The sequence below is a fragment of the Bidens hawaiensis genome, unplaced genomic scaffold (genome assembly GCF_021521415.1).
Source record: "Bidens hawaiensis isolate Kalapana, Puna unplaced genomic scaffold, B.hawaiensis_p1.1 tig00010256_1, whole genome shotgun sequence".
Lineage (NCBI taxonomy): Eukaryota > Viridiplantae > Streptophyta > Magnoliopsida > Asterales > Asteraceae > Bidens > Bidens hawaiensis.
Genome location: NW_027491777.1, coordinates 383,968 through 400,976, shown reverse-complemented (window position 1 = coordinate 400,976; position 17,009 = coordinate 383,968). Strand labels below are relative to the sequence as shown.

General features: G+C 39.1%; 2 protein-coding genes across 2 annotated transcripts in view; both read left to right on the top strand.

Moving 5' to 3' along the window:
* LOC143534673 (uncharacterized) overlaps positions 1–17,009 on the top strand; it is a 186,458-nt gene that overhangs the window by 98,557 nt on the left and 70,892 nt on the right. The window lies entirely within an intron of this gene.
* On the top strand, positions 7,839–8,471 carry LOC143534645 (putative ripening-related protein 1). Its single transcript, XM_077029084.1, has one exon. The coding sequence runs from the start codon at positions 7,874–7,876 to the stop codon at positions 8,438–8,440; it is 567 nt and encodes a 188-aa protein (XP_076885199.1). The 5' UTR covers positions 7,839–7,873; the 3' UTR covers positions 8,441–8,471.

The following is a 17,009-nucleotide window of genomic DNA, read 5'->3' as shown; positions in this document are numbered from 1 at the left end:
GAATACACGTCGATCCTTCTAAGGTTAAAGCCATCGAAAACTGGGAAGCGCCAAAAACCCCAACTGAGGTGAGGCAATTCCTTGGACTAGCTGGCTACTATCGACGCTTCATTGGGAACTTCTCCAAGTTAGCTCTACCTCTGACCGCGCTAACTCAGAAAGACAAGGCGTTTATTTGGGGCGAGAATCAGGAAGCGGCATTTCAAATGTTGAAACAGAAGTTATGTAGCGCGCCAATTTTATCTTTACCAGAGGGGACGGATGACATCGTCGTTTACTGCGACGCTTCACACCAGGGACTCGGATGTGTCCTTATGCAGCGAGACAAAGTTATAGCGTATGCCTCGCGCCAACTCAAGACCAATGAAAAGAACTACACAACGCATGATTTAGAACTTGGAGCGGTTGTCTTCGCGCTAAAGATTTGGCGCCATTACCTCTACGGTACGAAATGTGTAATCTTTACGGATCATAAGAGCCTCCAACATATATTCAATCAGAAGGATTTAAACATGAGGCAACGAAGATGGGTTGAATTGTTGAATGATTATGATTGCGAGATCAAGTATCATCCGGGGAAAGCGAATGTGGTAGCAGACGCGCTAAGCAGAAAGGAGCGAATAAAAACACTACGGGTCAAGGCCCTAAAGCTAACAATTCACGCAGAGCTCTCTACGCGCATCCGAGACGCTCAGCAAGAAGCCTTGAAACCAGAGTTTGTTAAAACTGAATCCCTTGGGGGTATGATTAAGAATTTGGAACTTAAAGGGAACACTCGATATTTTGCCAACCGCATATGGGTCCCTCTCAAGGGAGGACTGCGCGAGCAGGTATTAAACGAAGCTCACAAGACGCGGTATTCCGTACATCCTGGCGCAGACAAGATGTACCAAGATGTTAAAATGTTGTATTGGTGGCCCAATCTTAAAGGCGCCATCGCGACACATGTCAGTAAGTGCCTGACGTGTTCAAAGGTAAAGGCTGAATACCAGAAGCCGTCGGGGTTACTTCAACAGCCAGAAATTCCCATGTGGAAGTGGGAACAAATCTCCATGGATTTCATCACCAAACTACCAAGGACACCTGGGGGTTACGACACGATATGGGTTATTGTAGATCGGCTAACTAAGTCAGCGCACTTCCTGCCGATTAAAGAAACTGATAAAATGGAAAAGTTAGCCCGACTATATATTCGGGAAGTAGTTTCAAAACATGGAGTCCCAGTGTCCATCATTTCTGATAGAGATAGTCGGTTCACCTCAAGGTTTTGGAGATCATTACAAGAGGGGTTAGGTACTCGACTGGACATGAGTACGGCTTATCACCCCCAAACGGATGGACAAAGCGAACGAACGATCCAGACATTGGAAGATATGCTGCGCGCGTGCGCGATCGATTTTGGAGGTAGTTGGGATACCCACCTTCCGTTGGTTGAATTTTCTTACAATAACAGTTATCACACAAGCCTCAAGGCAGCGCCGTTTGAAGCGTTATATGGGCGCAAGTGTAGATCCCCACTGTGTTGGGCTGAAGTGGGCGACAAGCAAATGACTGGTCCAGAAGTGATTCAAGAAACAACAGACAAGATTTTTCAGATAAGGGATCGCCTTAAGGCAGCACGCGACAGACAGAAAAGTTATGCTGATATGAGAAGGAAACCGTTGGAGTTTCAAGTAGGGGATAAAGTACTTTTGAAAGTCTCTCCATGGAAGGGAGTCCCCCGTTTCGGTAAGCGAGGAAAGCTAAATCCGCGCTACATTGGACCATTTGAGATCCTGGAGAGGATCGGTCCAGTTGCTTATAAACTCCGTCTACCCGCCGAACTCAGTGGAGTTCATGATACGTTTCATGTATCCAACCTCAAGAAGTGTTTATCTGACGAAACGTTGATTTTACCGTTGGAAGAAATTCATATTGACAAACAGCTGCACTTCGTAGAAGAACCCATAGCAGTAACCGATTGGAAAGAACAAAAGTTACGCAGAAGCAAAATCAAGTTAGTAAAGGTTCAATGGAACTCGAGGCGTGGGCCTGAATTCACTTGGGAAAGAGAAGACCAGATGCGCACAAAATACCCACACCTCTTTCAGAACATGGCTTCTGCCAGCAACGTCTCCTAAATTTCGGGACGAAATTCGTTTAACGAGGGGAGAATGTGACAACCGGTAATTTCCCAAACCTATAAGCTAAGTAATCAACCTAATAATTAGGTGATTGTAAATATTAAGCGCGTGCATTTGTTATGTGCGCCCTGCGCGAGCGCGCCATGTTAGTCAGTGCGTGCAGTTGTTATGTGCAACCTGCGCGAGCGCACCATGTTAAGAACCAGCGTGAGCATATGTTATATGCGCCATGCGTAAATGATTTGGCTTTATGTTTTCATGTAACTTAAAACATTATGTTGTCTATGGGTTGACCATCCCGCATGATGCTAAGGCGGGTGCATCCTACATCGTTTATGCGCGTGCGGAAGGGAACTAACCTACCCGCATGGCGGGAACGTTGAGAGCTAGTTTGTCTGAAGCTCCAAGATGGAATTGACTTCAACATGACTGATCACTATGTTGAAATACCAAGACCACCTGGAGAATCTACAAATGAAACTCAAATGTCCCTAACTGCGAGAAGGTTACGCACCTACCCGCAGCAAAGACATGTCCTATACGCAGAAAGCTATGCGCACCAAGTTATACGCGCAGAACACTTGGTCTATTCTCCAGTTAAGGAGATTACCCCCGCCCGAAAGGAAACAGTAGCGTGTTTCAGAGATTTTCCACTTTTTTTTACTGTACACTGACAAAAGTACCTGAAAAAGCACACTGTAACATGAAAAGTCAACTGTCAGCCACCCTATTCTCACCAACCCCAGACCTGCATGTTCTGTCCAAATCAAATCAAAATCTTTTATCCACCACTCCACTCTTAAGTAAATAATAATAACTTCCATACCTTATCATCATTACATTTAGATATGAAAAGATTTCAATCCCCTAAAGCAAGGGATTGTGTTCCCTTGAGTTTGCCTATAAATTTGTAGCCTAAATTATCACCCAAAACACACCTCAAAGAACTACAAACTTGCACTAATCCTTTCCCAAGCATCCGTTGTTTCCAGCTCCGATCCTGTTACTAGGTAAGCCGAGAATATAACCTTGAGACCTACTATCCAACCCTTATATTCTCCTATTTCTTGATCTTAATATATATACTTGTTATTTAATCGTATTCTAGACCTTCGATTCCGAGGCCAACACCAAGAAAACCTGAATCTCGATTAATCCCTTAACAAGAACCTCAGGTGAGTCTCACAGCCCCTATTTTCACTGTTTTCACTGTTTTTAAACTGCTTTCGGGGCGAGGGACACGTACTTAAATAATGTTTTATCATGGTATACTTACAAGCTATGCAAGCGATTATGTGTTTAAGTTATGTTTCATGATGAGCAATGCAAACGGTTATCTAAGGTTTTCAATGTATGTGCGCTAGAACTCGAGTAAGTGATCACTTTACCATTGGAACTCTAAGGGTAGGGACTGCTGGTTTGATCCGCCCACTCGTAGGGGTCGCACCTCTTTGCATGGACGAGTGCCTGGCATGGGGCAGTACTATGGGGTTGAGCCCGCTCGTAGGGGTCGCGCCTCTTTGCATGGACGAGCGCCTTGTTTTCCGGCACAACGTCTGCGCGTAACCCGCGGGACGGTATCCTTAGCTCGTAGGGGCAATGCCTCTTTGCATGGACGAGCACAGTTTCTCAGAATTGTTCGCGCGTAACCCGCGGGACAGTATCCTTAGCTCGTAGGGGCAATGCCTCTTTGCATAGACGAGCATAGTTTTCCAGAAACGTCTGCGCGTAACTCGCGGGACGGTTTTACGTTATTTTAGCTCGTAGTGGCTGCGCCACTTACATAGACGCACCGTATCCAGAATTTGTTCACGCGTAACCCGCGGAACGATTTTTATCAGAATATTGTCAGAATCATGTGTTAATACGATTTTACCAAACAGATGTTAATGATGTTGCCAGAAATGTTTCAGAATGATTTTATCAAGTTACTAAAACTTGTGAACTCACTCAGTTTATACTGATTCAAATGTTTTTACGTGTCTTTCAGGAGATAACTAGGTAGCGCATGGAGTCACACTTAGAGCACCACACGCTGAACATCTAAAACAAGTTTTTTGGAAGATTTTGGTTTTATCCCCTCGATGCGCACGGTTACCCGCCGCGCAAGGGGATATGGCGAGGAAATCTTCAGTTTTATACTTGGATGTTTCTTTTTGTAATCTTTGAACAATGTAATGTGTTTGTACTAAACTTCTCATGCGCAATAAAAATCTTTGAATGTTTTGCAATGGCCCGTGCTTAATTATCAATCCCCACTCGTGCGCGCCCGGCTGTTTCCGCCGCTCAGGGCCGGGTGTGACCCAAAGCAAGCGTGGGATACACTGGAGACCTTATTCACGAAGAAGAACGATGCTCGATTGCAACTAGTCGAAGGTGAGTTGATGATGATTTCTCAAGGTGATCTTTCTATTTCATAATATTTTCGTAAAGTGAAGAATTTGTGTCGCGAGATTGGAGAACTCGATCAACAGTCTCGGGTTAGCGATGCTCGTATGAAGCGGATACTCATTCACGGTTTAAGGCCGGAGTACCGTAGCTTTGTTACCGCTATTCAAGGGTGGGCGACCCAACCAAGTATTACCGAGTTCGAGAATATTCTTGCCGGACAAGAAGCCTTAGCAAAAAGTTAGTCGGTGTGTCAATTAAAACCGAGAGCGAAGCCTTGTATGTCGGAAGGAAGGAGAAGCATTTGTCTAGTAAAAATAAGAACCGTTATGGAGAGAAAGGCAAGGGTAAATATTGGGATAATGAGAAACGTGACCGACCCGAGAAGAGAGAATGGAACCGGAAAGGCCGGGTTGACAACTTTGAAGAAGATTCATCGGACGAAGAGAACCGAGACAAGGAATCAAGATACCAACCAAAACAGTTTCCTTTTAGGTGCCATAAATGTGGACAAAAAGGGCATATGGCAAAATACTGTCGAGAGCCTAAAGAGGAAGGTAATGCAGCTGTTGTTAAAGAAGAAGAACCGTGGGATGTGGAGGCTAATATGGCCGAGGTTCAAGGAAAATACGCAGTTGACACCGAATTCAAACCGAATCTGGTAGATGAATGGTTTGAAGAAGGCTCCTGTTGGTGGACAAGTCAGAAAGTAGTGCCAGAGTCAAATCCATTAAAGGTAACTGTGGAATCATCTATTGTTATGTTGAATTTAGATGATGAGGGAATTGTGGTTGAAGAAGAAAGTACGGTTGATCAAGACGTAACCGTGATAGTAACCGAACAAGACGAGAAAGAAACCGTGCTGGAAGAAGTTCACGAGGAGGTAGCTCCGTCTCATGTTACGGGTTGTCATAGTGGAATAGAAAATGTTGAAGATCAACAAATCAACAAAGTTGATGTTGGAGTTTGCATGAGGTTCATGCAAAGTTGGGGTGATCCGAATGAGCGAACGAATGAAGGAGTTAAGTTCGAGAGGGAGCATGCATTAAGTGAAGATGAAAGAATTGCTTTAAGTACCATGATAGTTGGTCATGGAGTTGAGAAAGTAAAAGTTGGTTTCTATCTTAAAACGGGTGATGCAAATCTAAATAATGGTAATCTCGAAACTAGCTCAATTGATAACATGAAAAGAAACCCGAATGTAGGGTTATAAAGTCGAATCCAAGAATCAAGCTCAAGGAAGTGCGAGCGTTAAAAGGTTTGAATGATCTCGGAGGAACAATGGAAGTTGGTATTGAGAGGGAGTGTAAAACTTGGAGCAACACCAACTTGAAGGACCCGAATGACTAATACGAAAAGTGCAAGGGTGGTACGGAAGATCTCAAGGGGCGATTTGGTGGAGATCCAAAGTTTATGGACCAAGTTGAATAACTTGGTGTCATAGTTATCTTTTATTTATTATTAAATAAATTAGAAGAGTAGTTTAATTATGTTTCCTAGTTTGAGTAGGATTACAATTGTAGGTGTTATATAAACTCATCAAAAGGTTTATTTTTAGTAGAGTAGAGAGGGTAGAAAATATTTGTTCTTGTTTCTTATTAATGAAAAGAGTCGCATAAACGTTTTATGCAATATCGTGTTTGGTGTTCTTGATTCGCTTGTCTAAGGTTTAACAGTTCGTTAAGAAAATATTGTGTTCACGAACGGTTCACGAACACTTACCGAACGAAATTTTATGTTCGTGTTCGTTCATTAAGAAAATTAACGTGTTCACAAACACAAACGAACACAAATAAAACCGCTAGAGACTAGAGAATAAGACCGATGTATTCATCAAATATTGAAAGCCCATAAATGAATCGAATGAACGAGAGCAAGGGCATATTCGTGTTCGTTCAGTTAACTTTATAATTAATCGAACAAATATTTATGTTCATATGCGTTTATTTAAAAATGGACATTTGTGTTCGTTTATGTTCGTTTGTTTAAAATCTAAAAAAACATAACTAAACAAAGATAAACAAACATAAATAAACATTATGAACCAATGTGAATGAACACAAACAAACATAAACAAACTTAAATCTGAAAACACATAAATGAACACAAATTAACAAATATAAAACCTTTAAGCAGATGACATATCCAGATAATATTTAATTATTTTCTATTAATACATAAACGAACATAAACGGACGTTCATGAACATAAATGAACGAACGGAACATGTGTTCATGTTCGTTCATTTAATTAAACGAACACAAATTTTGTGTTCATGTTCGTTCGTTTATTAAATAAACGACATAAACAAACTTCCCGCCGAACGGTTCACGAACAATTCACCGAACGTTCAGTTCGTTTACAGGCCTAGATGATGGTGATGCTGGGCGTGAGTACAATGGTGATGGAGGGGGACGACGCCCCAATCGATTTATGTGTAATGGTGTTTGACACCTCCACCATGGTGACATAGAGGCGATTGGCACCGGTAACATATTTTTTTATACAGTGGATCGACTGGAGTAAATCCGGTGCGATCTAAAATGATTTAAAGAAACCGCATTAAAATTGTGTAGTCAACTCATGACCAAATTCTTATTTACAAATTAATTAAAGTAATTAACAACCAAATCATAAATTACTTGATGATCTTTGGTAAATGGTAACCGTTCGTTTTCTTTATTGTAAGTTAAACGTGCCGAACAGCCGAATTTTAGTGTTGGTATCGGTAAGGCGTGTTTACTTTGATTTAAATTCTTTAACGAATTTTTTGAATACCAACCAAGTCGTATTTCCTCAACAACACGCCGCAACAAAATACTTTGTATTCCATAATTTCAAAGTTACAATTTGGCTTATGGGATGGGGTACAAAACAAAACAGAATTGTGATAACCCATCAGCCAACGACTGCCTTAAACAAAACAGAAAAGACATGACTAGAACCAACGTTAATCTGAAATCGTGTTGTACGTGTAGTTGTGAATTTTGATAGCCCATCAGCCAAAGACTACAACGTGTCAATTTGTCATTATGTTGCTGCTCAAAGCCAAAGACAGTAGCATTGTCTTTATGATCAAACAAATCAAAATTTAAAATAACAACAAAAGTGAAGCTTCTTGTCTTTTCAATCAAGAAAACATAATATTCAACTTTAAGTAACTACTTGAGCCCTCTAGTTATTAAATAAAATATAAAATTTAAAGCAAAGTTTGTCCGTCAAACTTGTGAACATCACCACTTTGTTAGCATCATCACCATATACATTATATTGGCCACCTATATATATACAAGACATTACACTACACACATTAATATTAACACATACACATTTTCGTACGTACAAGAAAAGAAGAAAGCACAATGAAGAACGTTGTTCTACAAACATCCTTTTATGTTTTGGTCATTCTCACAATTTCAAATTCGTTGCAAACTAACGCCCGTACTTGCAAGCCAAGCGGACACATAAGGGGCAAGCGACCCCCTCCAGGACAATGCATGGAAAATAGTGATTCACTTTGTTGCATTCCACACAAGCTTTACTCCACATACACATGTTCTCCTCCCGTTTCAGCTAACACCAGCGCCACTCTTACCATAACTAGTTTCGAGAAGGGTGGTGATGGTGGTGTGCCTTCTAAGTGTGATAAGCAGTATCATTCTGATGACATCCCAGTGGTGGCATTATCAACCGGATGGTACAAGAATGGAGAGAGGTGTCATAACTTCATTATGATCCAAGCTAATGGGAGAAGTGTAAAAGCAAAGGTTGTAGACGAATGTGATTCTTCGATGGGTTGTGACAAAGGTCATGGGTATTTACCTCCTTGCGGTAACGATATAGTTGTTGCTTCCAAAGCAGTTTGGGAAGGCTTGGGAATTCCTAACACGAGTTGGGGCGAATTGCATATCACATGGACTGACGCTTAATCGCCTTTATATTTCTTTTGTGTCATATTGTGGACTTATGTTCTCCTTTGTAAGATGTATATTTTGTGTCGGTTTATTATGTGCGATTCGTGTTATAAGTTTCTGTAAACTATTATATATGTTGAAAATCTATAGCAAAACAGTATACTAAAACATCTTTGTATTGATTCCATATTAATTAACAACTCCTACATATTTCACACTACCACAACACATGTTATTGAGTACTGTGAAAAAAATATAAGTATATAACAATATTATACCCGCATTAAATAATTATCAATTGTATGTTATTTTTTAATAAAAAAACAATAAAGTACATAAAAGATAAATAATACAAATTAACAATTTATGTTTTATCACTGATTACAAATTCTTTAGGCTTTTATTAAGATTTTGATGTACAAATTTATTAGCTTGGGCTAAGCATGAAACTTTGCAAAAAGGCTTAATATTACGGGCCGAGTCTTTTAATCCGTGGGCTGAAACTTTTCAAAAGTCAACGTACGCTTGTACTTTTCAGCCCAAGACCGAGTCCGAATTTCGCAGAACTAAGAATTGAGAACCGGGTTCGGTCTGGTTTCGGTCCTTTTCAGGTTGGATTTCGATCTTACGAAGTCCATTCCGAGATTCTACAATTTTCCGCTTTTTAACTTAAAGCTGAGTATATACATGTAAAGAGTTTTTACTGCATCTACTCTTCTTCCTCTTGTCATATGAGTCGTTTCACTAGTAAATGGATGATTAAAAAATGATTTTTTTTGTACACGAATGTTTAAGACATGACGATTCCTTCTATGCTTCCGTTTAAAACGTTAAACATAATGATTTCTACTATGAGGGCTTTATGAGCGTATAGCTAGGGGGTGCAACCCCTACGAACGTATTGCTAAGGGAGGAAGAGGTGCAACCCGGACATACCTGACCTTCAACCTATCACGGTACAACAGCCCATCGCAAGCGGCACGTACCTGACCCTCATCGGACCCCAACGGCAATGTTTATTAGGTAGTCGCCTTCTTTCTCCTATCTACACTCCAAAGCGTCAACGACGGTTTTCCTGCTGAACCCACGTAACACGATCCTCACTACCTGCAGGGCTGCAGGCTCCCCATGGGCCAGCGAAATGTAGATAGGGCTTTAGGCTTACGACTAGTTAAGGCCTCCAAATTAAAAAAAGAAAAAGAAAAACATTATATATATAGATATAATATTCAATTGGCGAATTAGAAATCAATAAGTTTATTGTACAGGTGGTAAGCTTGTGCGTTGCTAACTTGCAAATCACGAGTTCAAGACTCATTGTTAGCACCTTTTAAAAAACAATTGTTATAAAAAGACCACAAAATCTCATTTTAATTTAGACGTCCAAAATCGTTGAGCCGTTCCGCACCTCCTAAAGAAGATCATACCGACTAGTTATCGAACATTTATTTAAAGCAAAATAATGTTTTGACTTTCTAGACTGTTCATTATTCCACGTTGGAGGTTGTCGGTGGTGTTGGAACATAATTACGATTCGATGATGATATTTTTATCAATAACAACGTATATTACAACCCACCGAATCCGACCTCACCCACTTTCCTCTTCAACATGTGCTCCTGTTTTTCCATTTTTCTTTTTTCCTGAGCGGTAAATTTCTTGTTTGTTAGGTCACCGCATTTTTTAATGTGGAGAGCTTTCTTGTTCCACTCTTGTCAAAATATATTGACTTAACTGGACCCATGCTAGCTTTATAGTTTGGCTTGGGTTTTGTGGAGAGCCTCGTTGTCAACTCTGACCAAACTATGTTGAGTTAATCAAGCTCATGCTGGCTTCAAAGTTTGGTTTGGGCGTTCCCCTGAGAAACTATACCACCGACTGTCAGTTGACAGTCGTTCGGACACCACAAAAGTTGAACTCTCTAACATAACACAGTGGGACTAAAACTCGGGTGGGCTCAAGATTCGAACTAACTACTTGCTCAAATCTTTCATTATCAATATCCACCCATGCTACCAGAAATAGAAATCAAAATTGGGTTTTAATTAAAAAATCAAGCCTCCGAGCACTAGATCACAGGTGTAGATTCAACATGTGCTCCTAAATTCTAAAACAATAAAAGCAACTCAACTATTTTCAATTATTTCACCTCTCTATAACCAACCTCCCACACTTATTTCTAAATCCACCTTGCCACCAATGACACACTTTCACAAATCTCTCTTTATCACCATATTAATCATCACCGGAACCACCACTTTCCGGCCATCCACCGCCGACCAAATCTCATGTACAATGTGCGACGAATGCGACAACCCTTGCCAACAACAACCTCCTTCACCATCACCACCTCCACCACCGTCAGCCGTCACTAACTGCCCACCACCACCTTCTCCACCAACTTCCGGTGGCAATGTTTTCCCATATTACCCTCCTTCACCACCAGCTTCCGGTGGTGGTTATGGATATGACTACCCAACTCCACCACCTCCGAATCCAATTCTTCCTTACTTTCCATTCTATTATTACAATCCACCACCTTCAATTTCCGTTCATTTAAACATCAACACATTTCATATACTTATTCCACTTTTATTTATCATGTTCTTATTCTGAGACTAGATCAAGTTTTCCGAATCCGCTTTGTGTACGAACAAGGAAGCTATAAGTAATTACAAGTTAATAGCATTTCACTATTTCCCACTTACATTAAACTTTGACTTTCTGACTTTTGCTAATTATTCATGATCATCAAACATATATTCACCGGATCAGACCAATGAAGAATGTGTTCACCAAATGCTTCTGTAACTTTTCTTGATTATTATTTGTAACTTTCTGTATTATCTTTTCTAAGAAATGAAATTTATTTGTATTCAAATAAACTTCAAATATATCACCTAAACTTCAATTTAGTGTTTAGTGGCTATTCCGTGTTCCGACGATATATTTCAGGGAGGCAAATTGAAATTTTCTCCCTAAAAATTAATATTTTATTAAGCATGTTAAAATAAATTTAAATGGCCGAATTGAAACATTTTTGAAAATTGCTTACTATTCAATGAAATTACCCCTTTTTAACATGAAAAACGTATAAATAATTAAAGGTATAATATGAACAGTGGAGTAATATGTTAAAGTTTTTTAATTAAAGTAATTCTTATTGCACTGATTCATTTTGTTGTAACGTATAAATAATTACTCTAATGTTAATATGTTATCATAATTACTCAGTTATTTGCTCATTAAAATCTATTTGTACCGGATGTCACCTTTGTATGGCTATATCTAGCATCGAAATACTTAATGGAAGAATTCGATACATAACCGTTTTTAAATAAAAAAAAAACTATATGATTCGCGTATTACTTTTATACGTAACATTTGACATATATAAATCATATTCTGAAAGCCTAAGAAGTTATCTCATAACATTTGATAGATATAAATCGTGTATTGAAAGTTGAGGGAGGCTGGTTACAAAATTGCTAAATGTTTATATGTTATTATCTTTTTATATAGTTGTAAAAGTTCAATTAAAATAATAGTTCTTTTTTATATAGTTGTAAAAGTTCAATATCTATTTTTGGGGAAGTGAAAAAATTATAAGTTTTGAAAGTAAAACTATTTATGGTTCAATAATTCCTAAAGATGTAAAAAGGAAGCTTGCAAAAGCAGAGAGTGGTAGACTGGTAGTGAATATTATTTGGGCTAAAATTTTATTCGCTTTAGGGCCTCCTTTGCAACAAATGGGCTAGGAAAAAGGTGGAAAAGGAAGGGGTTTTCTTCTTTTTATTGTTTAGTATAGCAGAAAGCAAGAAAAGAAACTCATGAGAATTAACTTTGTTCCAAAAGAGAACCTTTGTCAAACTAGGTTCATTGCATTAGAAAAATGTAATTGTCTTCACATTTTATGTTGTATATATATATTTTATATTTTAAATCTTTATCGAGGTGTGTAATTTTTTTGAACCCATTAACACAATATCAAATACTAGCAAGATGCTAGTTGCACAAAATCTATCCATACAATTAATTAAACAGTAAACAAGAACTCCAGTTCCCCCTTACAATGTATTAACATTAAATGTGTCCCATCTTTCCTATGTTAAGTTCTGCCGCTGAGCAATATTTTACCCACAAAAGGCTTAACGCTTTAATTTCCCTAATCGTACTCATTAAGACTTAAACACACGGCTTCCTTTCGATACCATCAAGTTTCTTGTAATAATGATTAATTATGAGTATATTAGTATAACCATTTATTGACTATTGTGGTCTTTGTCGTCTAACCTATGCCAGTACTGTCAAAATCATTTCAATTGTTAAAGAGGAGTGCGCCAAAGGGTATTTTGCCACTTTGAACGTGGCTAGGTTAACGAGGACAAGGGACTCAAGGGTGTGGGGCCGGAATCAATGTCAACCAATCGCATTCTATATGGAGTGACACTTTTCATTTGTTAGGCTATGTGTAGTGGAGGGACGACTTGCGTTATGTGACGTCCAGTCAGCAAATAGTTAGTTTTGATTTAGGGGTGTAATGGTGTTGTAGCCTCATATATCAAATCCTAAGTATATTATTAACGTCCTTACAATAAATAAAATTAAAAATCTAAAAAATATATAAATATTATAATATTAAACCAAAAAGCAAGCAAAAACAATAAATATCCCCCCCCCCCACACACACACACCACCACCACCACCACACACACGCAAATCGCCCCAAAATTTTTAGGGGGTGCAGTGTTCACCTAAATTGCCGACCTTCTCGCCCCCCACTATGGATAGCCTTGTAGTTAAACCAATACACATAATCTAAATAAACGTGATATACCTTTATTTTATTTTTTTTTTGTAAAGTTGCATTCGGATAATACATTTTTTCAAATATGTTTTATTAGTTTAAATTACTTTAAAACCCAACTCTATTGGTTTTGTTTTTTTTTTTTTTTTGTCATAGACTCATAGTTGACTTCTTGCAAAAAAGCACCGAAGCATCGTCTTACTTTGTTGGATGTCACAATAACGCATGTAAGCTTGAATGTGAAGCTTCTACCACTACTCTTTACCACTTTATCTTCATGCGTCAACCTCTTCTCCAATATTTGTTTTTTTTTTCAAAAAATGGATACAGAGAATCACATAAGCAACTAAGACTACTCTTATTGGCAATCTCATAATGAGATTGGTGGGTCCAAAGTTAAAAAAAATTGAAAAAGAAAATTTACCAATCTAGATTGTCAATCTGGGTTGGTAGAGCAAACCCATATTGCAATCCAAACTAACCTCCAATAACTTAATTATTCAATTAACTTTTAATATTTGAACTAAAAAAAATAACTAAATACACGATAATTCTTTAAAAAAAATTATGAACATTCCGACATAAATTTTATTTAAAACGGACTTCGTTAAAAAAATACTTTTTTAAGTTGGGATTGGTTGTGAATGTGTGTAAAAGATTGGGGTGAATTAAATTATGTAGATTGAGGAGAGGGAAATAAATTTTATAATGTGAGATTTAGATTGTAAGATTATTGATGGGGATAGTCTAATGTCATCCCACTCCATTGCCAAACATAGTACTGATTTTTTCAAAAAGACATTTAGACGGGCATTAGTTTCTCAAATCACATGAAAAAATAATTTTTGTCATGTAAACATCGAATATATACACCCTTAAAATCTACATTCTAAAATTTACCTAATGCACATATGTGGGACTGAAATCGCACCTAAAACCATTAGGCCAATGGACCATTAACATGTAAGAACAACTATATCATTTGTCTCAGCTTTTCCAGTTTATTTGAAAATTCCAATTTGCCTCCCTGAAATATATCGGCGAGATATGGATTAGCCACTTAAAACTAATTTGCGCATTATAGACGTATGTCATATTCGGGCGGTGTAACATCCCGAAATTTCAAGATAATATTAATTACATTACTTAATAATAGAGGGAAAGTTTACTCGGGTTATCTGGAAATAAATAATAGAATAGGAGTTGGTATGGGTCGGGCTAGCGTTGGGTATTGGACGTGGGTTATGGATTTGGATTAATAGAGATAGGTTAAATGAGAATGGACCTTAGGTCCATGGGATTTCAGGGATATAAATATCCCCTAAACCCCAAAATATCTTTCATATTTCACCAAACTCCCTAACACACACATACCCACTAACTTCGCCGAAACCGGCTGAGCCAAGGGAAGAATCGGGCAGGTCCGAGAGAGAGCGATTAGTTGTGTTAACAAGTTAAACAAGATCCAAACAAGCTCAAAAAGGTATGATTCTTGATCTTTAAGGTTTAAAGATCCAAGCTTTTTAGTGTATAAGCGACCGAAGATGGTCGGGAAGCGTAGTGGGTGATATTGAACCATAGCAAGGGTCTTAAAAACGCTCAAAATGCTGGAAAGAAACCGAAACAGCGGCTGTCTGGGTAACTTCGCCTGCATCTGGGCAACTTCGCCTTCAACGCGATGAACTTCGCCTGCAAGCTAAGTTCGCCTGATGAACTTCGCCTGCAAGCTAAGTTCGCCTAATGGCAACTTCGCTGTAAAGTTAAGTTCGCCTAACTGGTAACTTCGCCTGAGGCCAAGTTCGCCTGATGACAACTTCGCCTGAGGCCAAGTTCGCCTGATGACAACTTCGCCTGAAGCCAAGTTCGCCTGATGGCAACTTCGCTGAAAAGCTAAGTTCGCCTAGCTGGTAACTTCGCCTACAGCTAAGTTCGCCTAAGGTTAACTTCGCCTAGAGATAAGTTTGATTAGAAAATAAATTAAAAAGCGATAAGTTAAGTAAGCCACTACTAGGCCACCAGATTAGATCAGGCGAGTATTGATACGTGTAACTTGTACAGTCAGCCGAGCTCAGGTAGAGAAGAGATTTACAGCTATCAGAAAAAGAAGCAGAATTCAGGTGAGTTTCTAGCCCCATTTATGTGTTACGTTTTCGGGGCTGTGTGCATACTCAATATGTTTGTTAATACACTTATCCTAAGAGATAAGTGTATGCCTTATATGGATAATGTGAAATATATGAATGATTGCTTGACGGTACGTGAACGATCTTCGGATATTGCACGTATCGTCAAGGGAAGTGACTAGCTCCTTACATGGATATTAAATAATAAAGTATAGTGTTCCTTTTATGGAAGGTATAGTGTTCCTTTTATGGAAGGTATAGTGTTCCTTTTATGGATAGTAAAGTGTTCCTTCTATGGATAGTATAGTGTTCCTCCTATGGAAATTATATATGGTAGGGTAATGGTAATGGTTCTTTTAATAAATATTACGTGATGATCCTCCTATATTTATACAAGGTTAAGGTAGTAATATGTGTCTACGGATACGGGAAGTAATATATGGGAATAAATTGTATGATACCTGATTAACTAGAACTCACTCAGCGTAGCTGACTTTTAGTATGCACGCAGGTGAGCCGATTACAGAGCTAGCAAGAGGATGACGCATGGTATGGATTGAACGGCTGGCATCTGAAGAAAGAAGTAAAGATGTTTTGAATATAAAGTTTTGTGTTATGGTATCAAAGAAAAGATTTAATGTTTTGTAACAAATGATTGATGTTTTATGTTCCGCGAAAAGTTTTAATAAACTCTGATTTGAAGGACTGTGTTTATGAATAAATCCGACGCTAAAGTAGGGCTACCGGGTTCGGGGCCTTACAAGTTGGTATCAGAGCATAAGTTCGAGAGATTTAAGCAACCTACATGCTTAGACTCGAACAGAGAATGGGATTTAAGTAAGAAAAGAAAGAAGATGCCAGTTCAAGAATGCCATGTGTCGCTCAAGCAAAAATCAGTAAAGGTAAGGTGTATGATTAAATGATATATGTTAATGAGAAAGAAAAGATACGTGAACGATAAGGATAGAAGTAATTGATTGTTTGATTTGACTAACTGCTTAAGTAGAACCAGCACAAATAGACTCATAAAGGGAAGCGAATAGGACACGGAAAGCAACGTGATCAGCTAGTCACAGCTGGCCACTGTTATTACCTGTTAGCCTTGCTATCCTTGTACTAAATAGTTCATTGAGTGATGATGTTTGTGTTGTCCCTTTAAGAATACTGATGGCTGGAGCTGGAGAAGTTGTGGGAACTGGGGGTCGCACTGGACGTCGTGGCAGGCCTCGTCTTGTCCGGCAACCCTCGGTAGAAGAAGCTTCCCACACCGAAGATGAAGGGAGCGCCGCTGGAGGAGACCAGAACAACAACGAAGAAGTTCAACTTAGCCCTGCAGTTCAAGCAGCCATTGTTCAAGCTGTAGTTGCTGCTGTGAAGAACCTGAATCCCGAAGGATCTGCTGGAAGCCGTGAATGAACCGTTGAAGGGGCAGGTGGTAATAATAGAAAGGATGACGAGAGGGAAAGGGGTGACTCGAGTGAGGTAAAGTCTGTGAAAGATGATGATAGGAAGAGGGGCCGAGGCGGTTGCAACTATAAGTCCTTCAAAGGTTGTGACCCGCCTAAGCTGACTGGTTTAGGAGACGCAATCGCTACTCTTCAGTGGATAACCGCCATGGATAAGGTTATCCGCATTAGCGAGTGCCGTCCTGACC

Bases quoted from the DNA above. Each gene is read 5' to 3' on its own strand.
- LOC143534645 (XM_077029084.1), top strand. From the start codon at position 7,874: ATGAAGAACGTTGTTCTACAAACATCCTTTTATGTTTTGGTCATTCTC.